General features: G+C 32.3%; 1 protein-coding gene across 4 annotated transcripts in view; it reads left to right on the top strand.

The window, feature by feature from the left end:
* The window catches only part of LOC143342733 (uncharacterized), a 164,410-nt gene that overhangs the window by 85,888 nt on the left and 53,972 nt on the right, over positions 1-24,550 (top strand). For all 4 annotated transcript variants that reach the window (XR_013079855.1, XM_076766913.1, XM_076766914.1 and 1 more), the window contains one exon: positions 30-209. Coding sequence is in view for 3 of the 4 variants with exons in the window: in XM_076766913.1 (XP_076623028.1) it covers positions 30-209 (180 nt within the window). In the remaining variant the exon portion in view is untranslated. The remainder of the gene's footprint in view (positions 1-29; positions 210-24,550) is intronic.

Here is a 24,550-nt window from a genome sequence, read left to right as displayed (position 1 = left end):
AAAAGGGGAAAATATGGTTCTTTTTGTAGACGTGGACGAGTGTGCCCAGCCCGACTTACAAACGGAAATGTGTCGCTACGGCTGTATCAATACTCCAGGATCTTATCGGTGTGCCGAACCAATGGAGCTAAAGGATCAACCGATACTAGACAGCCTGTCGATCACCTGCCTCCCTGGTTACGAGGCCACCCCTGATGGAACTTGTATCGGTAAGTGGTTTAATCCGTACAAGCGATTTAACAGGAAGTCTGATTTGCGGGTATAATTCTCGAGTGGACAGGTCTCGTTGTAACGATTCGCTATGATGGAAATTCTATTTCAACGTTGCGTTACGATTTTTACTATTTTGGGGGGTATTTTCATTTCACGAAACGAGCATCGCATTTCTCGCGCAGCACAGTTCGTCCCGTTTGCACGCAGTGAATTAAACTTCTCGTTAGTTGGATCACGAACGCTGGTCCTGCGGAAGTATCCGTTACGTTAGGACGCCCCTGAAAATATTGCGTAGACACCAGGACGATGGTAACAAATTCTAGTGTTCACGAATAACGATCCGCTACTTTCTATACGAAAAAATTCGAACCACACAGACGAAAACGTAGAATCATGAGAATCACATCTTCTGTACAAAATCTTTGAATCGATTGTTTTTCATCGTGTGCGACTCTGTGCACTACGAGATTAAAATTAAAAGCTTTTGCCATAGTTCACGATTTTCTATTAAAAAATTTGTGGCAAAGAAATCATGAAACCAAGAAGGGGTTGGTTGTAATATTAAATTAACGTCAAATTAAGATTTCGTTTCAATTTAAAGTTGAACAAAAAAATGAAATAAAATTGTGGACAAAAATTAAAATTGCAAATATTTAAAGAAAACATAATTTATTCACTTTCTCTTTGATTTTATTTTTGGCTTTGCCTTTATAGATGTTTTTGTTGCTTAGCTTTTTTATGTATGCTGTACGTGTAATAAAACAATGATTCCTAATTTTGTTTTTTAAAATAAAGTTTTAAAATGTAAATTAACTGTTTGAAACAAGAGCTTCGGCAAATAAGATTTTATATTGAAAGATTGAGATATTTTTAGATGTCTTTAAGATTTGTTTTCTGGAGAAATTGATAAAGAGAAACAACGTCATAGTATCGATTCCTCAGTACAAGATGGAGATTTAAAAACATTGATTTATTACAGTTTAACAGCTATCGTCATTTTAAAGTATTAAAAGGATTATATTAACATTTTTAAATGTGACGTATGCAACAAAATTAAATATTCAAAGGAGTATGTAATGACCGGTGTGTTAGGTTTACGAGGATTCTCGTTTTTTGGTAATTTGTTCTTCAAAGCTGCTACAGACCCTTTGCATTAAATGGTTATCTGAGAGTAATACGTCCGGACAAGGTAAGTCCTGTGTCATAAATGAAATTAGGTATCCGTTTCAAAGGTAATCCTAACAAAGAGACCTTATTATTGCAATTGAAAATAATAAAGTAAACGTTACAAGTGGAGTTAAATCTACCAAGTCGTACATTTTATGGATTTTTATATTCCAGATGTTTTCGACAATTATTGGTCATTTTTAAGCACAAGGAAAATATTTTTTTCAATTTATAAAATGAATAAAATTATAATGTTATGAATACACATAACAAATGTGAAGAAAGTATAGTACAAGTGGAGTGATTTAGTGTTAAAACATATACATAAATTAATTCTATACTATTTTTATATTCGGTACATATGTTCATTGCATCATAATTTTGTGTACGTTTGTAGACTTAAACAAAAATTGTACCTGAATAGGACTGAAGAAGATTGAAAATGTTTATTATGCCAAAAACTTCGTGTGTTTTTCAATATGCAAATGGAAAGTAATTCTTTTATAGCAAGAAATATATTCATCTAATGAATTTTCTGTTGGCATTTATAACCTATTTCTATCTTTCGAAGCTCATAATTCCCCATTCATCAAAGTCTCTTTTTTTCCCCGTAAAAAAATTAATCCAGAGCCATTTTTTAATAGCTTCTTAGGAGCTTTGATCATTCAAGGGATTTTGTAGAGAACGAGAGAGATGGCACAAAATTATTATTTCAAACAAAAAGATCACTTCTGGTATATGCGTTTTTTGATGACATTTTCACCGTGCATTTTGCATAAAATTTTAAATATCTGCGTTTCGTTGTTACTTTTTTCACAATATAACATCGTAATATGCCAAAAATGCTGCTTTCGAAAGTTCGTTTGTAACATTAAGCTAAAATTATAAACCAAATCCTTAAATATTTTTTTACAGTATACAGTTAAATGTTAACTATCGAATGACATTATACTTTTAAGATTTGAACTGAAATTAATCGCAATAAAATGTCTGATCGTTGTATTCAATATCTTAGTTCGAAATTCATCTAATTATATTTCATCAAATAACGTAAAAACAATTTTCAAATATTTTCCTACAGGTCAATTAATCGATTAATTAACCCAGACTTATCCCAGACTTTGTACTTTTAAGATTTGAACTGAAATTAATCGCAATAAAATGTCTGATCGTTGTATTCAATATCTTAGTTCAAAATTCATCTAATTATATTTCATCGAATAACGTAAAAACAATTTTTAAATACTTTCCTACAGGTCAATTAATCGATTAATTGATCCAGACCTTGTACTTTTAAGATTTGAACTGAAATTAATCGCAATAAAATGTCTGATCGTTGTATTCAATATCTTAGTTCGAAATTCATCTAATTACATTTCATCGAATAACGTAAAAACAATTTTTAAATACTTTCCTGCAGGTCAATTAATCGATTAACCTATTATTTTTATTATCAGATATTATTTTCAATAGTATCGTGTACATTAAAACATAAAATGCTTCGAGTCTCAAATATATCGAAAAAAGACCAGTTACAGACACTTATATTTTATTGCACATTAGAAACAACGATTTGTCAGCGTTCCCTTCTTATTAAAAATAATTGGCTCTGTTTGTAGCCCCTTCGCTAACGAAAACGCAAGGTTGACGTATTTCGTGTTGCATCCTTACGGTTTGCGGAGAAATATATTGCAGTCTTATGTTCCACGGAATGCGTCTTTCGTGGCTGTAACAACGATATTCTTCTTTGACCGTCGTAATTGTGTTTGTCATTCATTTCGTAGCGCGAAATTTCCGGACAGCGAACCGATGGGCAGCACGATAACAATTCCCCATAGGGAGATGAGCGTCCTAACGAGATTCAGGCACCCGGTCCTAGTCGTGCCCCATAATACTGTTCTAGCCGATCCGAGTACTTAATCGTATTAGTTTGCACATAGATCCACTCTGTAGACCGGTGGCTTCTCCATTGCAATATTGCATCGAGATTCTGGATCATCGCTATCTGGAATATCGTCCAAGTTAACAGCACTGTCACGTCTTTTTCGTTACATTGTAATGATTCTAGTGAAATACGTTATTATTGCAAATGAAATGGCCTTTCGTTCATAATTCAAATCTCCCGCCCTTGTAACTTGACTTCTACTTCGTAGATCGTATTTTGTTTGATCTATCGAAAAGTACATGCCTCACGCGTAGATTACTATACGTAATTTTATTTACGTCACACGTCACATTACCACATATTACGGAAAAAGAGAGAATTCGAATAATTCTACGAGTTCAAAGGATTTATTAGTTTCTATAATTTTTATAAGTACACACTTGTGAGTTGAGTCAATTTTATCTTCGATTCGTTTATAAACTAGCTTTCGTTTATAACACGGGAATTAAAATTTAGTTCACGGGAAAACTAGTTTACGAATTAATTAAAAATCTGTATTTGTCAGTTGGAAATAAAAGCCCAACTTTTCTTCTCGTATCGTATCCCTAAGGTCTCTGCAAACGTTCACTTGTTGGTCGTATTGGAGTATTGTTTAACTTCAGGATGACTTCTGAGTTTAACTTTTGGGGTCACTTTAGGCTGTCGTGAAACATAAGTTTGATCAGCATTGCATTAGACTTAATCAGTTCAATGCGTTCATTGAATTAGATAGAGTAATATTCGCTTAAAATAAATAATATAATTTTTAAAGATATTGATACATTTTTAAAAGTGTAGAAAACAGAAAATTCACGAATGCTATTAAGTTTCCTGAGAAATACGTTAAAGATGGCAAAATTAATTTTAAATCTTCGTTATAATTAATTAGGCTAGTGCTTCTCAAACTTTTATGACGATTTCCACTAGTTTCTGAATATTGTCCTGAAATTGCAAAATTGTTATTCGGTAAATTTTACAAGTATTGCCAGCTTTGGTGCTAGTTAATAATTAAGACAAATAAATATTTGATTCAGAACGTATTTCTTTCCAGTCACATCGATTTACAAATAAAATTCATTCTAATTGTGTATCCAACGTTACGTTTGGCAACTTAGCATATTTTAAAGCACATACAAGCATACAAATATTTTATATCATCGTGAAAATTATCGAGAAAATCAAGCATTTTCAGTAAAACTATGTTAGGCTTCACAGTACAATATTTACATTTATTGTTTTCCTAATTGTCAACGTAATAATAATTTACACGCTTTAAGAGATTTATAATTAAATTTCGATGAAGGTAAAAGTTGAAAAAAGTAATTTATTGTAAGAGAAGTTTCTTTTAAATTAAAAATAAACTTAGATAACACGTTTCCAAAAGTGTACCAGTAATAGAATTAAACATAATGTTGAATATTTATACAGTGAGTTGATATTTTGAAACATCTTGTTTATACATTTAAGTCTCTAATGTGTAACAATATCGAATAATTGTTAGAAGACACGATGAAATATAATCAACCACGACGTGCATAAGGACCACCAGGAATATTAATATTATAAAGAATAGAGGAAAAGAACGAAAGAAAAATAATAAAATAATAAAATGATGACAATATTAAATTTTATAAGTCAGTTTCGAAGAGGTACAAAGATGGGATGGGTCATGATTTTTCTTAGAATTAATTATTACGTTGATTGTAACATACATAATAATTTTGTCTGTAGATGGTATAAATAAATTTCTTAAAAGTAATATAATACTCGTAGAATTGGTTTAGACGCGGAAGAAAAGAAAAGCAAATTATATTTTGTACAAATTAGAATAATTTGGTAAATTTTGTTAATCCCTAGCAGGTGCATGTTGTGTTTCTAAAATATATTTAAGAACTTGTGCATCTCATATACCTTGTTATTCAGTGTTATCCTACAATTAGAGCTTTTAACGAGATAAACGTTCTAACAAGGTCCCATTTCCGCCTTTGTTGCCTATCGTAACACCTTTCGAAGCGATTAGTGTGTGCAATCATGTTGTGGAATTGATTTCTTGCATTCGTGTCAAGCTAGTTGATGTACTCTTGCTGTGAAATTATTTTAATTGAGAAATGTTTCGTCGTAGACAGAGTTACAATAATAATATACACGGCTCAAGTTTTCCATATAAAAATATTTTAAGATGAAACGAATTATCAAAAAATTACATTTTATTGTAAATTAGAAATCGATGCAATTACAAATTATGGTGTAGTAATTTTATAAATACTTATTAAAATTAAATTAATTGGGAATTTCAGATTAACTGTTTACATTGAAATTATTTTTGTTATAACTAGTATGTAAAATTGTATACCATTCATGAAGGATTTTTCATACTTTTTAGTTTTATTCTTACTGATTATAAGGGATAAAAAATTGTGATAGATCCGATTCAATTTTACTTTTCTGACTTTAATGGCTTCGTAGTTTCTTCGCATACAGGGTGTTCGGCCACCCCTGGGAAAAATTTTAATAGAGGATTCTAGAGGCCAAAATAAGACGAAAATCAAGAATACCAATTTGTTGATGGAGGCTTCGTTAAAAAGTTATTAACAATTAAATTCAAAAATTTCAAATCGTTCTGAAAAAATTATTTTTGGTTGTGGGGGTCAATTACAATCATTTTTGGTGAATACACATACTTCCGCAATCCTACCCACTTTCGAGAAAAAAATTCAAGTGCCGAAAGTTTTGGGTGAAAAAAAGACTTTCGAATCGTCTTGGAAAAATTATTTTTAGTTGCAGGGGTCAATTGCAAGCATTTTTGGTCAACAGACATATCCCAGAAATCCTACTCAGTTTCGAGAAAAAAATTCCTTACCGAAAATATAATTTCTGGCCAGAAATGTCTGCCCGAATTTTCATGCGAATTTTTAAAACGTCATAACTTCTGAACGGATTGGACGATATTAATGTTTAAAAAAGCAAACTACGCGTATTTTGGTGGAGAATATGTACAAATCGTAAAAATATTCGAAAAGTTGGTTCTTGACCCCACAAAATGAGAAAAACCCCATAAAAATGGTCCAATTTTCAAACAGCCATAACTCCTACAATTGTGAACATATTTCAATGGAACTTTTTTCTGAAGTAGAGCTCATGGGTGCCTACAAAAAAGTATTAGACAACTTTTCTGTAGGGCGTCAAACAAAATTACTAAAAATGAAAAACAAATTTTTAAGAAAAATCGACAGGGGGTAGGTGCCTAAATTTTTCAGCGAAAAAAAAAATTTCAAATCATTCTGGAAAAATTATTTTTAGTTTCGGGGGTCAATTTCAATCATTTTTGGTCATTAGACATATCCTCGAATTCCTACGCACTTTCGAGAAAAAAATTCATTACAGAAAATGTAATGCAAGGTCAGAAATGGATCCCCAAAATTTCATGCGAATGTTTAAAACGTCATAACTTCTGAACGGATTGGACGATATTAATGTTTAAAAAAGCAAACTACGCGTATTTTGGTGGAGAATATGTACAAATCGTAAAAATATTCGAAAAGTTGGTCCTTGACCCCGCAAAATGAGAAAAACCCTATAAAAATGGTCCAATTTTCAAACAGCCATAACTCCTACAATTGTGAACATATTTCAATGGAACTTTTTTCTGAACTAGAGCTCAAGGGTACCTACAAAAAAGTATTAGACAACTTTTCCGTATAGTGTCAACCAATTTAGTTATACATGAAAAACGATTTTTTAAGAAAAATCGACAGGGGGTAGGTGCCTAAATTTTTCAGCGAAAAAAAAATTTCAAATCATTCTGGAAAAATTATTTTTAGTTTCGGGGGTCAATTTCAATCATTTTTGGCAAATAGACATACCCCCGAAATCTTACCCACTTTCTAGACAAAAATTCGAGAAGGTTTGAAATTTTTCGACGGGAAAAAAAAAATTTCAAATCATTTTGGAAAAATTATTTTCTGTTTCGGGGGTCAATTTCAATCATTTTTGGTGAATAGACATACCCCCGAAATCTTACCCACTTTCTAGAAAAAAATTGAGTACGGTCGGAACTTTAAACGTTAATAACTGTTTAACGAAGCCTCCATCAACAAATTGGTATTCTTGATTTTCGTCTTATTTTGGCCTCTAGAATCCCCCATTAAAATTTTTCCCAGGGGTGGCCGAACACCCTGTATAGTCCCAAGAGTATGATACTTAAGTACATCGCTGTTATTCACTGTTACGTAGGGAGAAACTTCTCTTTGTTGTGAAATTCTTCCTAGGTGTCTGTTTCGAGATTTTGTCAATATTTAAGAACACTTGTCATAGTTTGCATATTTAAAACATGAAAACTTAAAAGTGAGTTGAATTTGATAATTCTAACAAGAAATAATTAATGTATAATATTACTTTTCTCTCGTATTATCATTTCTATTAAATTCTCAATTCCTTGATGTAATTTTGACCCAAGAGGTAACATTAGGCTAACTATAATCTCTAATTTCTTTAGTCAATTCTAGTTTTTACATGTTTACAAATTTACAAGTACAATAAATGTGTATTATTATTATAGTTACTATTATATTCAACATTTTAATTAACACCTGTATTAGAAACTTTAAAGTTCTTTCATCACACTGAAGTTTGTTTTACGCCACGTTAGTTCGTTTTCCACACTTTAAAAAGTAGTAGAAAATTTTTCCGAGTCAAATAGGAAAATTCTTTCCGTGCAACGTTCTTTTCTCGACTGTCTCGATCCTCTAATATCTTCTAAAATTGACAATCTAATTTCGTCGGTCGTAAATCTTCCTGTCACCAAATGCAGTATTCGGTCCCGAACAATATTAAACTCCGATTAAATTCATGACGCTCCTCGAATAACTCTTCGGCGTGCTCCTCGTTGCATTGCAACCAACTCCGAGATGCCATGAGCGTAATCGAATTATGTTTATGACTTAATAAACGTTTGCTTTCTGCTAAATTTAACCGAGTCGTTATGTTTGCATAATGGCTTTTACACCGTAAAAGAACGTCGCTGTCAGTATGAGTAATTAAATAAAATTTTCAGATTCCGTGTTGCAGTCTCCTTCGTGTTTAAATTCAGTCGGAATTCAGAAAATCGGAACAGACATTTCGAAATCAAAATAACTGTCAGTTCATGGACACTCGATTAAAATTTTCCAGGTTATTTTTCGACAAATGTTAAGTATATCGATGTTTACAAACTCAGTAAATAAATGAATGTAATATTAATTCCCAATGTTTGGGAGGGGAATAATTAATTAACTAGGCAGTTACTAACACACGAGCAACTTTTTGAAACGTCTTATAATATAATTTAAATACCTGTATTAATCGAAAAATATGAAAATTTATATAAAAACGTCTATCGACTCTTACGATACCCAGATAAATTTGTGTACGTATTGGGGAGAAAATAGACAACCATGTTTGATTTCATAGAATATTGTTACAGTTATTGGGAATGCAAACACGAACGAAGTTACTGTACTACAATTATAGTAAATAACAGTCAGGTAAACATTGTAATTCGTAGACGATGCAATTTCGTTGTATTTGTTAGTATTACGGATCTGAACAATGAGTATTTGAAGTTCAATTATTGCACAAGATTTTCCAGTTTATACTACGATTCCCCAAGCACGCTGTATAAACACTTTAAACATTTTCTTGTCTACATTTCTCTACCTCATTTTCATATTATTGCACATTCATTCCGTATCCGTTCTAAACACACAAACCTGTCATTACCTATTCTAACCGTAATTCCAGCTCTCTGCATTCCCCATTTCAGTGTTTCTCAAACTTAACCTTCCAGCGAACCCGCCTGGCTAATTAAATTTTCATTTATTAAATATACGTGAAAACTGATTTTCAACAGAATGTATTCTCGTTTAAAAAATGTTAATTTAATCGTTAGATGGTCACGTATTTTCTGAATTTAGTCTACCTATACAATACACAAACATAATCACGGAACAAAATTAATAGGCTCATGTAGGTCTTCGATTATTTATTTAATACCACTTAGTAATAAATTAATTTTTTTACGGAATATTATTAGAAAATTCATATTAGTCAACTTTCTGGAAAAAGTATTTCATTGCAGACGAAAATTCCAAGATTTGTTATTTAATGCTATTTAACAAGTAGAATAAAAATTATGAATATGTTGTTAGTAGAAAGCAATATCGACGAAATTATATATGTAATAAAAATGGTTTTATCCAGTGTTTTTAATAAAAATAAAATTGTATGAGAAATTAAAGAATTTTTTCTCTTCTGAAGAGTTGATTTTTCGTATCTGCGAGCTATAGTATGAGAGATACTGCCATATTCTTACATATTTTCTCTTCCATTCATACCATGTGTCGTGACATGGGTAATATGTACCTACATTGAAAGGAAGATTGATGACTTTAAAAAATCTATAAAAAAAGTCACCTTGGACAGAAAATGTTTCTTGAAACGTATTGTAAAAACTAAAAGGGATAATTTGGTGTTATTTGTGGGATAACCTGTTGTTGAAGCAAGCCCAGTAATTTATCACGTTCTTCTGAAATTATTGGTTGCATTGAGGTAGCATTATAACTGTCGACAATTTTCATGCTTAAAATATGTCATTTCTAATTTATTATTTATACGAAAACATGTTTAATTTTATACATAATATTATAATTTTTTAATTTTACACGAGTCTATATTATTTCAATAAATTATATCCATTTCTGTTTCTTCTATAATTAATTTCTTTCAGTTTTTTTTCATAGTACTATGAAAACATTCAGAATGGTAAGAGCACAATATTGTATTGAAAAAATATTTAATTTCCCGGTCAAGTTCTGCGGAATATTTATTTACTTCCTGTATTCACTTTTCTTTCTTTAAAAAACTGTTTTAATTTTCTCTGTAAAATTTCGTTATTTTTTCTTTATCAAATTGTCATCGTTTAAACAATTTGCAGTGTACATTTGACAGCATTAAATTACGTTAAAGGTAGCTATAGTTGACCATGTATATACCAGTAATTGACAATAACAATTGACAAAAGCAGTTTCCTTAGAAGTACTTAATTATGTCTTTCACGAAGAACTTAAAATAAGTTAATTATGTTTAACTTATTTACTTTCTTTATAGTTTGGATTTATTATTCTTAATTTAAAAGCAGTTTTAAATAGATTATGCTATCTATCAAGAATCAAAAGTTTCCTTAGAAGTACTTAATTATGTCTTCCACGAAGAACTTAAAATAAGTTAATTATATTTAATTTATTTACTTTATAGTTTGGATTTATTATTCTTAATTTTAGCGATTGTGGACTTTCTAACGTTATACATATTCAATGGTTAAACTAGAAACTCTCCCCAAAACTTATTTTCCAATTCCAACATTATCATTATTTTTGCCTTATTTACTGCATAAATACTGTTAAAATGTAATTTTAACTATGGGTTTTATATCTAACGTTTGTGATTATATTTATATGTCCATTTGTGTTCTGATAAATAATCGACGTTCTAACACAACAGTTTAAATTATTAAATTATTATTATCAGTCGTGTTTTGAGAAAATAGATTTGAAAGTAAGTAATCTTTTCTCTTTTAACGTTTCCCCTGTATCATAAACGTAGCTTGAGACTACAGAAAGTGCCGATATATCGGACTTCATGGGAAAGCGAAACGTCAAAACTCGTGAAAAGCCAGTTTTCTTTTTGTTCGTCGTTTTCTCAATTTGCCGCTGTTACTTTGCATTCAAAACGGATCTGTCGAGAGAAACGGTGGAAGCAGTCGTCAGGCGAACGAGAATGATTTAAGAGGCTACGTTTAAAAGCTCCTCCATGCTCGCAATTCCGATTACAAGTTGACAGTTTGCCGGAATTCCCTCGGGGGATAGGTTGTATAAACGCTCGCGGGGGTTAAACGCAATGAAGAAACGGAAATAAATGTGAGCTTGTCGGTGTACTGAGAGAATACGATGAATTCATTAATGAAATTATGCTTGGATTATTATGCAACTTAAGAAACAGCGTTCTAGATCAAATTAATCTTAGAACATCACGTTTCATTTTCAGGCGGTGACGTAAATTAATTCGAGTTCGGAGCATTATTGTTTTTATTCCTTAACATAATCTCTTTCAACTTCAAATTTTATCTAGCGATATTCCAAAGAATTTATGCTATTTCGGGAATTCATTTCTCGAAGGTCTTCAAAATAGAATCGTCGTTAAAATCAATGACTATCGAGAAAGTTTTTTGAAGTCTAAGGTGAAAGTCTGAAGATGCCAAATCTGGCGAATAAGTAGAATGTGGAAGCAGAGTGTCTGGGTGCATTTTCTTTCCAGATTCTCTGAATAATTCAAGTCAGATTTGGCACTTTCTTTAACATTTTCTTTTATTTTCCTACAAGGTTTGCATTCTTCTCCGATTCGATTCGATCTCTAATTCACAATATTACCTACCGTTCTTTTACTTATTTTTACTTTTTATAGCGATAAATAACTAGTTGGCTATTTTCGAAACACGTAGTTTTGCCTTTTTAATAACCATACGGAGCCTCGAATGTACATACGTTAAATGTTAAGTTTACAAACAGTATACAAACTGATAATTTCAGATTAAATAAAACAATTCATTACCATTAGTAAATATTTCCACCCGAATATAATAAGTTATCGTTGCACATCTTTAAAAAATTCAGTACATTAAAGCAATGAAATTTTAATAAATGTTTCTTTAGATAAAATGGTATTTGTTATTCGTTGCATACATAAAACTACCACTAACTCTGGTACGAATACAGAAATTTGTTCCGTTTAAAATTGTTCAAAAGAAAGTTTTCATTTGACTTGAGGGTTTATCGTCTTGTAAAAAGTTTCGTACCGTTACCGAGATTCTTTTATTCGACTTTTAATACAATAGAGAATACTGTTAACTTTCGTGAAATTGGATTTCGTCAAACAAATATTCTTCGTTTCCAGGGTACATTTCTAGCCATACATTATATCTTCGTTTGGGAATTTTTTTCTCAAAAGTGAGTAGGATTTTGGGGGTATACGTATTCACCAAAAATAATTGTAATCGACCCCTACAACTAAAAATAATTTTTTTAGAACGATTTGAAATTTTTCAATTTCGCCGAAAAAATCCACCTTCCTGAATTTTTTCCTCGACAGTGCGTAAGATTTCAGGGGTATGTCTATTCACCAAAAATGATTGTAATCGACCCCTGCAACCGAAAATAATTTTTTCAGAGTGATTTGAAATACATCAAATTTCAGGGGAATCATTCATTCATGATCAGACACTATGTTTTCGGTAACGAATTTTTTTCTCGAAAGTGGGTAAGATTTCGGGGGTATGTCTATTCACCAAAAATTATTGTAATTGACCCCTCTAGCTAAAAATAATTTTTTTAGAACGATTTGAAAAAATTTTTTTTCACCGAAAAATTTAGGCACCTAACCCCCTGTCGATTTTTCTTAAAAATTCGTTTTTCATGTATAACTAATTTGGTTGACGCTGTACGGAAAAGTTGTGTAATACTTTTTTGTAGGTACCCATGAGCTCTACTTCCGTGCTAAATTTCAATGAGATACGTTCACTATTGTAGGAATTATGGCAGTTTCAAAATTGGACTAGTTTTATGGGGTTTTTCTCACTTTACGGTGTCAAGGAACAACTTTTCAAATATTTTTAGAACTTCTACATATTGTTCACCAAAATACGCGTTATTAGCTTTTTTAAACATTAAAATCCTTCAATCCGTTCAGAAGTTATGACGTTTTAAAGATTCCCATGAAATTTTGGAGATCCATTTCTGACCTCGCATTACATTTTCTGTAATGAATTTTTTTTTCGAAAGTGCGTAGGATTTCTGGGGTATGTGTATTCGCCAAAAATGATCGACCTCTGCAACCAAAAATAATTTTTTCAGAATGATTTGAAAAACACTAAATTTTAGGGGAATCATTCATTCATGATCAGACACTATGTTTTCGGTAACGAATTTTTTTCTCGAAAGTGGGTAAGATTTCGGGGGTATGTGTATTCACCAAAAATGATTGCAATTGACTCCCGCAACTGAGGATAATTTTTTCAGAACAATTTGAAGTTTTTTAATTTCGCCGAAAAATTTTCCGGTCAGTATGGAACTTTAACGAAGCCTCAATCAACAAATTCCTATTCTTGATTTTCGTCTTATTTCGGTCTCTAGAATCTCCCATTAAAATTTTTCCCAGATGTGGCCGAATACCCTGTATATTTTAAATCGTTTCTCATAATTTCATTTCGTTTGAATGGTGTCTGCGTTATTCCTTCTTACAATACATCGTCTACTTTGTCGTTTTGTTGGGAAGTGGAACATCGATTTTGATTCCCTTTGTGGGAGAAGCGAGCAACTTAGTGAGCTATGAATAGCCTTGCTCATCGAAAAGAATTAACGCACAAAGCTATTGCTTATAAGGGTATTGTGTTAAAGCAGACTCGGTCCAAACAATTCATTGTTTCGAGGATCGTTTCTCGTTCGGTTTAACTGTAATTTTGGTTTACCGGTACTTCTCGTAAGAAGCTTTCATTATCGCAATCTCGAAACTGGCACGAAAGAAAATAGACTAGTTCGTATAAGTGAGTATCCTCCTTCTTTCTGTCAGCAGGCGACTTTTATGCGAAAAAGTGAAATACGCGAAGAACATCGTAAAAGTCTTCGGTGTTCCGCTGCAAGAAATTCCGAATTAGTTTCGTTGAAGTCCTTTATCGTGAGTTTTCTTACTGTTCCCAAAGAAAATGATCATTTTTTGGTATCCAGGCCAGGCAACGCTCGCTTTTTGTTCAGGCGGAATAGGTAAAAGCGTCGCGTCCGGGTAAACTATCGTTCTTGTTTCTTTTATTCTTCGAAGTTAAGGTTTCGCATAGGTTTTACCACTTGGACCGTCTTACCATTACGATTGCTCTCTTACAAGTGATTTTTTATTCGACATTGCGTAAGCACAAATTCTTTAGCTCGATGTTCCTGTTAATTTACCTATTTGATAAAATTAAACTGTACTTCTATATTGCCGCTAATTTAATTGTGCTAGAAACAGGGTGCATACTTCAATATTGTTTAATTTAGAATTATACAGAATAATGTTGTTTGAGTTCTTTATATCCCCACTTGAAAATATGATTAATTACGAGAAAAATATTCCTTGTTTGTAACAATTAAAAAAAATGTTTTACACGGATATTAACACTTTAATGGCCGCACATAACACGCGAAGACCGTTGTTCGTCACCACTGTACACTGTGATACATGAAGATGCTAGGAATATTATTATAAAGAATTATAAATGTAATTTCAACAAACGTAATAAGTTGAATGTACGATGAAATGGTGACTGATACAGTAGATCACGCACACGTGACAATGGCCAACGTCTGCTAGCTCGCAACGTCACGTATACGTGACAGCGGCCGTCAAAGTCTTAAGCAGAATGAAATTCTAATAAAAACAATATGAAATTCATTGCATACTTAAGTCAAACTTATAACGTAGAGTACACATGTTTTAATAAAACTATTTACGAAAATATCGTTTCGATAAAATAATTATTTTGTCTTCAATTATAATATTATTAAATGTATCAGAAAATGAATCAATTCTGCTAATTTAAAATAGGGTTACAGTGATTTCACCACTTTATTTACATTATAATAACGATCACTAGATTGACCGAGGATTAACAAACACATTGTTTACTTCGTTTATCAAACTACCGCTTCATCAATCAAGCTGTTCGTTCCGTTCCCAACCAAAACGATTCGCCTTCAACAGTTTTTACGCCGTTTCTCCAACTCTCGCCTTGATCTACTCAAATCGATATTGTGATAATTGAAAAGTTCGCCAAAGCTTAGTTCGAGCATTACTTCCAGTTTTGTGTCGGGCCAACTTCCAACAAGCTCCCCGAACTTTCTGTAATGTTGGCAAATTTTTATAATAGCCGGCGCTTCGAAGAACGCGCAGAAAATTGTCCTTCCTCGAGGAAAACTTGCTTTTATCACCAGCGTATTTTTGATATTTCGAAGTAGGAATTCCATCAAAACTTTCACAATGTCGGACAATTTTTAAGTGTCACTTAGCCTTTCCTTTCCATTCTTCGTTTCTTTCGAACACGATGTGTGTGTGGTTTTTTTTCACTAGCGAGATTTTCCCGTTGTCGTTACGGAATTTAGAAAATTGTTATGACAATAATGTTTTTATTATCGGTTAACTTGCAGTACTTTTCGCGGCGAGTTTTTTTTATTTAAAATGACAGAATGCAAAGCAGGCACGCAAATATTTAAATATTATAATACACCGGATCATGTTACATTAGGGGATCCCCCTAGTAGTGGGGATAAAATTTTACTACTTGTCGTACAATGACGAGTCCGACTTTTCATGTCAAGTTTCACAATCATAAGACTACTCATTCATCGTCAAGTTTTATATATAGGGTGTTCGGCTACCTCTGGGAAAAATTTTAATGGGAGATTCCAGAGGCCAAAATAAGACGAAAATCAAGAATACCAATTTGTTGATTGAGGCTTCGTTAAAAAGTTATTGACGATTAAAGTTACGTCTGTAGAACAGCAATCTGCGAAGAGCTGTGTGTGCGCGATACTTTAACTTTAAACGTTAATAACTTTTTAACGAAGCCTCAATCATCAAAGTGGTATTCTTGATTTTTGTCTTATTTTGGCCTCTAAAATCTCCCATTAAAACTTTTTCCATCCAGTATATACTAAAATCAACACATTTTTACATTCATGAGATATTCGTGAAACAAATCTATTCTTTCTCGTGGCCATTCCTTGTACGAACAAATTTAAACAAAATTAAATAGTATACGTTTGAAAAATTATTCAAAATTAAATTGTACGTCAAGGGATTAAACGATATATGGTATTACGACAAATACAAGTACGATATAAATAAATTGCTTTGGGTCGCATAAAAGTATAAATTTTGTTGCTGAATATAATAATTGTTTGCACGATGCCAATAGTAATCCGATTATTTGTATCAAACATATTAAATTCGTATATTAAATTCTACGGATGTTTTTATTTTCAAGTTTTTGTTAAAGTAATGCGATTAGAATATTTTTCTGGTCAATTTATATAATTGCTGCCACTGTTTTTTTTTCAAAAATCGGAACCAGCAGATGCACATAAACATTTGAATGTTTCTTCCTGAAAGATTGAGAATAGAGGCCAAAATATGACGAAAATCAAGAATACGAATTTGTTGATGGAGGCTTCGTTAAAAAGTTATTAACGTTTAAAGTTCCGTCCGTACTGAATTTTTTTCTCGAAAATACGCAGGATTTCGGGGGTATGTCTATTGACCAAAAATGATTGTAATTGACTTCCGCAACTGAAAATAATTTTTCCAAAACGATTTGAAATTTTTTTTTCCCGTCGAAAAATTTCACACCTTCTCGAATTTTTTTCTAGAAAGTGGGTAGGATTTCGGGGGTACGTCTATTCACCAAAAATGATTGTAATTGACCCCTGCAACTGAAAATAATTTTTCCGGGTTGATTTGGAACTTTTCAATTTTCAGGATAACAGACAGTTATGGTCAGACATTATATTTTCAGTAATGAATTTTTTTCTCGAAAATGGTTAGGATTTCAGGGGTATGTCTAATGATCAAAAATGATTGTAATTGATCCCTGCAACCGAAAATAATTTTTCCAGAACGATTTGAAATTTTTTTTTTTCGTCGAATTTAGGTGCCTACCCCCTGTCGATTTTTCTTAAAAATTCGTTTTTGATTTTCAATAATTTTGTTTGACTCCTTACAGAAAAGTTGTGTAATACTTTTTTGTAGGTACTCACGAGCTCTAGTTTACTACTAAATTTCATTGAAATATGTTCGCTATTGTAGAAGTTATGGCCGTTTGGAAATTGGACCATTTTTATGAGGTTTTTCTAACTTTACGCGGTCAAGAAACAACTTTCTCAATATTGTTATAATGCCTGTTAAAAATACCCGTTGTTTGCTGTTTGTAACATTAAAATCCTTCAATCCGTTCAGAAGTTACGATATTTTAAAGATTCGCATGAAATTTTCGGGCCATAAGTTACATTTTCGATAAAGAATTTTTTTCTCGAAAATGCATAGGATTTCGTCGATATGTGTAATGACCAAAATTGATTGTAATCGACCCTTGCGATCGAAAATAATTTTTCCAGAACGATTTGAATTTTTTTTTTTGTCGAAAAATTTTAGTAGCTACCCGAATTTTTTTCTCGAAAGTGGGTAGGATTTCGGGGGTAAGTGAATTGACGAAAAATGGTTGTAATCGACCCCTGCAACCAAAAATAATTTTTCCAGAATCTGATCTGATCAGTTATTGAGTTTTTGATTTCATTGGACTGGGGAATTAATAACGTTGATTTGGAACGCAGAAAGTAGATGATCTACAATTTGCGAATTGACAAGTGGGATACAGTTAAATGTTATTTATTAGCAGTTGAGTGATCGTCAATCATGGATACTAGATAACATGGAAGCTCGTTCCGGGCTATCGATTTTGAAAAGTGGTGGGGATAATTGTACGGTAGTTAGAGAGGCAGAGTTCGAGTTAATTAGAAGAGGATATTGTATTAGAAACGTCATATGCTTCAAGATACAAACACAATATTTTTTCTCTACATATATCAATTGAATTATTAAACTTGCTTTCGTTCGAAAAGATTGCGACTTTTCGAACATCTGATTGCTTATTTGCGTAAACTTTAGTCCATACATTTTTCTTCTATTTAATATGCTGATATACGGTTTCATTTTAACAGTCCGTGAAAAAATATCCAATTTCTGTAAGTTTATTTGATATTTTAACGTAACCTTACTCATGCTCAATTCATCGACTTTTGCTGTTTTTTTATTTAATATTTCAACGCTCGTAAATATTGCAATTTACTAACAGAAAATTTTTTCTATTTTTCGTCGTTTAAGAGCTATAATTGAACCAAATTGCGCGAAACATTCTAAAAATATAGTTGTTATCATCGAAGAAGATTTTTGGTTTTAATTTTCATTTATCTATTTATCATTTAATTTTTTCCAGAGAAATTTTGAATTTTATACGTGAAATTTCTTTCCATAATGAAGCGATATACTGTTTGCTCACAGTTCGACAATGTTGAAATTAATGTCGGTCGTTCGGTTTTCCAATCACCGAATCAGATGAATTGTAATATTAAACCGATCGAACGTATCAACGTACACCAGTAACCTATTTTGGGAACATTATATTTGACATCGCGAAGCGTAATATATTATGCATATACTCCATCATAATCACTGGTACAACAATGAATTTTGTAATCAGTTTAGGCAGGAAACCTCAAATATTGGTTAACATAATTGATGTACTGTAATTAAATCAAGAGTCCTCAATATGGAGTTTATGCATTCATGTTGCACGCGATGTTTAATAAATCGAAGCGTGAATTACAGGGATCGATATCCAAACAGAAATAAGTAAAGAGAAACGTAAAACACATTCTTCTCTATTCACAGTTCAGAGTCAGAAAAAGAGTTTTAAATATAAAGTTACTTAGACTCAAGTTTCGTTTATTTCTTTAACTTTATTAAAACGTATCTTAGACAAGAATATGTAATCTCGTTTAAAAAACACAGACGATTTTGAAATTCCTGGAAAAAAGAAATTGTGTAAAAGTGTTGTCGTCTTAAAAATATCTTTGAACCATGTTATTATTAGACAAATTAAATTTTTGTTCGGCCTATTAACAGCAGAATAATCTAAGCTGATTACGTTTAGTCGATCTTGTATAGAAAGATAACAGCATTAAGTTTCAAATAGTTTGTGTTGAAAAGTGTATTTTTATTTTATTATATAGACTAGGATCGTATGAACTCCATAGTTATTAGCGAAGTTTGTTTAATAACATTTGTTCTATATTTGATTACGATTTTCGAGTCAGTATCAATCCATATAATGTGTAAATAATATTGCTATTATTTCACGTGTATTAACATTATTATTTGGTATTTCAATGACCATGCAATAATGTACCGTCGTGTAATAACATAGAATTATCAATTATTGACAGTTTTCGTACTGTACTGAAAATTAATACAGCTACCAACAATGATAATAATAAAAAACACCGTCGATGAAAAATAAATATTACAATATTACTTTAGAAAGTTAGTTAAGCATCCTTTAAGATTGCTTACATTTACTGAAAATATTATTTAAGAAAGCGTGAAGTTAGTAAACTAATTCTAATATACAGGGAGTTCGGTCACCCCTGGGAAAAATTTTAATGTGAGATTCTAGAGACCAAAATAAGACGAAAATCAAGAATACCAATTTTTTGATGGAGCCTTCGTTAAAAAATTATTAACGTTTAAAGTTCCACCTGTAGAACAGCTGTGCGTTCGCGATACTTTAACTTTAAACGTTAATAACTTTTTAACGAAGCCTCAATCAACAAATTGCTATTCTTGATTTTCGACTTATTTTGGCCTCTAGAATCCTCCATTAAAATTTTTTTCAAGGGTGGTCGAACACTCTGTATAGAAAGTATAAAATGTAATGAAATTCAAAGTACTGAAACGTCGATTTCAGATACATATACGTGGACAATTTTTTACACACAAATATCCTTCATTTTAACTTTCATAATTAATACATAATTAAATGATTAAAAATTATTTGTTGCCAAATTCGAAAATATGTATCTGGTACCAGAGGATTATAAGTTTCTCGTTGTACGGAGAGCTTATTAGCATAGTTTCCCGTATTTTGCATAATTGGTACTCGAAATAATGCTTATCGATTGAAAAGTTTGTACTTTGTCAAAGAGAAATATTAATATGTTACGAGATGGAAATATACATACATATGTATAAAGGGAAACTAAATGCAAATTTAAAAATGTGTCACGACGCTCTCACGCGCTTTGTGCGAGCAAGTGAAAAATATTTTAAAATAACTTCGTGGGACAAGACACTGTAATCGTAGCTTCTGCTTTATAATGCATTTTCTCCAGACACCTGCTATATGATAGTCGGATCGATGTCTGCCATATGTGCACACAAGGCACAAGGAACAATATAAAAAGCTGTCTAGCCTACCCGAGAGTCCTCAGATTTCCTTCGAACTTTCACAATGAATAACGTATAACGCGAAGATATTAGATACCTATGCAGCTTTTATTCCTTGTTTTACCTATGTACAGCTTAGACAGAATTTCTGCTGGGACGTATATCTTGAGAAACATCTTTTGTGCATAAACAAATTTTCATTTTAATATCATCATGCACGCTAGAAAAAATGAGCGAGTAAATTAGATGGTTTGGTAGTTTCAAGGGACGCATATTAAAAATATAGTTTTTATTTTGTAATGAAAAGGTATAAAGGTCTATTTTATTCAATATCAGAAATAGAAGTTTCTTTTTTGAAATATTAGAATTCGAAAATATGAATATTAAGTACTACTAATTTTATATAGAACTTACTTGGTCAATGACACACATGCCATTTTGTCCTATAATCTTCAGCCATCTTTTGGGAAATTTAGACATTTCTTTTCAATAAAATAATCGTTTTATTTATTAAAACATCCAGATACGAGTATATTTATTTCTTCGGTGTTTTTCAATGATCTTATATCGAGAGAATTTTTAAACGTAATAAATAAAATGAAAGGGGGTCTGCTCGTCCTACTACAGCGCCATGTCAGTGGTGGTCGCATGGTTTTTCCGGCGCCATGTAGTCATGCTTAGCCAAATGCTTATTTGAGTTTGTATTTTTATGCTTATATATACATAATATATCTGTATTATGTGTGATAACCAAATATATATTGAATTATGTGTGCAAGTTGAATTATTTAACATCTCAACAGAAAAATCAGACGAAGCAAGGTTTATTGAATACAATGATTAGGGTAAAACATCTTAACGAAGCTGCAATAATTTATTATTAATACATCATCGTGATGGAAAACAACTTCTTTTTTAAATACGAGTGATGGCGGTCTTTCCGTATGGTTGGTTGTAATTTATACAATTCAAAGTTTATAATAAAGTATTAAAGTACCGTTATCGATACAAACGTACTTACTACACAATCTAATATTTAAAACAGCAAAATTGAGCTTTATATGTCCTTTCGATCACGTGCAATAATGCTAGTTGTATCAAACTACTTCTTCGGTATATGTTACGCATTATATTTTACACAAACAAGAAAATCACAGCCGCATGCATCCAGCAGTGACGTCGATATTAAACAGTTGACGAATAAAGCGTAGGAATTTTATATATTTTATTTTTAATAAAATAACGTAGAACGTTATTAAATTTATTAAAAATGAAAAACGAATTTTTTAGAAAAATCGACAGGGTAGGTACAGAAATTTTTTGGCGGAATTAAAAAGTTTGAAATCATTCTGAAAAAATAATTTTTGTTTGAGAGGGGCAATTATAATCATTTTTGCTGAATACATATATTCCAGAAATTCTACTCACTTTCAAGCCAAAAAGCCTTTACCTAAAATATAATATCTGGTCAGAATTGTTTTCCCATTTTATGCATATGTTTAAAAAATCATAACTCCTGAACGGATTGGAGGATTTTAATGTTTCAAAATGCAAACAACCCGTATTTGGATGGAGGATATTTAAAAATTCTAAGAATGTTCGAAAAGTTGTTCCTTGATCCTTTAAAATGAGGAAACCCCCATAAAAATGGTTCAATTCCTCGTTTTGATCACTTCATATGTAGGTATAGTCCAATTATCCGACATATTTGATTTTCCAGCATTGCCCCAATCCCGAGTATGCCAGATAATCGGAATTTTAATGTACAGCGATCTTTCGTTAACGTTCGCTGGCTCGGAGCTGCGAAACGAACATGATCGAGGGAAGTACTATCGAGTTGTCGAGTGTTACCTTTTTGCAAAAAAGGCAAATGTGAGAAACGCTTAGAGTGAGTGAAATAGAGAGAAATGTTCGTCTGTTCGAATCAAAGTATATATATGTAGTTCTTTCCTTACAAATTGCATGATTTTTCTATGGCAGCTCAACTTTAAAATAGTGAAAGCTGATTTGTTAATAACATTACGCTTCATAACATCAGTGTATTCTTTTGTATCACATTTTCAATCCTCATCTTTTTGTTACGTTCAACGTCTAGTCTTTGTATATTTCTTCTTTCTTATTTTCAAACTTGATTCACACGTTTTTGAAGAACTTTGGTTAGTCTTACGTACAAACATTTAATCTCCACTGGAACTATAAAAAATTAGTCCGAACAGTTTCGAAAATATCTAACTTTACATCTTTAACAGATTCACTTTGATCACAAACGCGATCAGAGTGCCTAGAAACGTATTTCTCCGGAAAATAAAATTATTCTAAATTTGTTTCTATTACGATGGTTCACCCATTTCAGAGAGTCTAGAAACGTATTTTCCCGGAAAAGAAAATTATTCTAAACTTGTTTCGATCACGATGGTTGCCCTCCTTGCACGTTGTAAAGTAAAACGATGGCCCTTGAATAGGAATTCTTTTCACGTTCAATGTCTCTTTCGACAAGAATACACGCGGAGCCAACAAAAGGGAACACAAGTGACAGAGATCAAAAGCCGTATTGTATCGATTTCACATAGATCGGTAGGGAGTCGAAGGTACGCGCGAAAAGGAACGTTACCTTCGGTCCTCCATTCTGTCTGAGCATCATTATCGCGCGAATACTCTGCGTCGCGTCGTATCCAACCGTGCATACGTATCTGCGTGTCGTGAAAGCGACGGAAGTCGAGTACTCTTGGCGGTCATTGAAAGTGCTCGAGGCAATCGCAATCTGGCCGACCCTTGTACATCTATTTCGGTCAATTTAACGCCATCGCGTGGACAATTGACCGTCCAGCCGGGGCGGCTCTCCGCTGAAGAATGCGGGACCGTTCACGAGAAGTCGTTATACCGCGAATGAAAGAGGCCTCGACGTTTTTATCCGTCGATTAGCCAAGATATCAGACGTTGCGTGTCATTTCTCGCGTGGAACTTGAACTTCGCGGGCGTCGATCGGTACCACTGACGTACACAGTGCGACAAAATGTGCATCGAAAATCGATTCACGTGGTATTATAGTCGGTCTAAACAGTACAGTACTGATTTATAACGTTGTAGATACCTTTAGATATAATTATCATTAAAAAAATCATGTCACTCCCATATCTGTTGACAAATATTCAAAAATTGGTGGAAATACTCCCACTCGAATTCGTATATTATTATGATGATTTAGCACTAGCTTTACGCGTTTAGAACGCGTCAATTTGACGCATTAAGGAGGTATTGCTGTCTAGACTGTCAATTTCACGGCCCTTTTTGTGATTTTTTTTTCTAATGATAGGTAGGCTGTTTTGTACTGAAACTTTGTAGATATATTTATTCATCTTATAAGCACGTACAATATTTTTTTCATGGAAAAATATTAAAAATCATGGGAATTATAACTTCTTGTTTAACACTAGATTTACGGAAGCCGTCAGTTTGACGGATGTCAGATTTCATATTTAAAATTGCATACGCGTAAATATTATTTTTCGCGTAAATATTAAAATCACAAAAAAAGGCCGAATAAATGACAGCCTAGACAGCAATACTCCCTTAAGATTCCAAACCTAATGTTACAGTACTCATAAATATTATTTATTAATATAATAATGACTGTCAACACAGCGAATTACAATAAAAATATGCGCAACGAGTGGCCGTAAACCTAGTGTTAATAAATTCATTTTTTTATACAGGTTGTTTCGTATTTTTCCGTACACCCTTCGAATCGATATATTTTTATCATCAACTTACGGTTCTTGTAATGCCGTTTACATGGAACGTCGGGTACCTGGACTCGATAAACTCAGAAAATATGTAACCATAAACGCGAACGCGATTTTCCCGGAAAACTACGTTTTCAGAAATGGGGAACGTGAAATATCGAACACGGGTCCAACGATTTTCTTCAAAATATGTCCACTCACACCTAAAAAGACCATCTAAAGCGTGTCAGGATTCGAAAAGAAATTGTAAAAAGTAAAAAAGATATGAAAGTCGAAAGAAAAGGAACAACTTCGTGATTTTCCAATAAAAAGGAAACATTCTTTTCTCATACTTTCCTTCCGATATAACTTTTTAAATTATAAATCCGCCGACAAATACTTCTTCGGA

The sequence above is a fragment of the Colletes latitarsis genome, chromosome 6, assembly GCF_051014445.1.
Source record: "Colletes latitarsis isolate SP2378_abdomen chromosome 6, iyColLati1, whole genome shotgun sequence".
NCBI lineage: Eukaryota > Metazoa > Arthropoda > Insecta > Hymenoptera > Colletidae > Colletes > Colletes latitarsis.
This window is presented reverse-complemented; position numbering and strand designations above follow the sequence as displayed.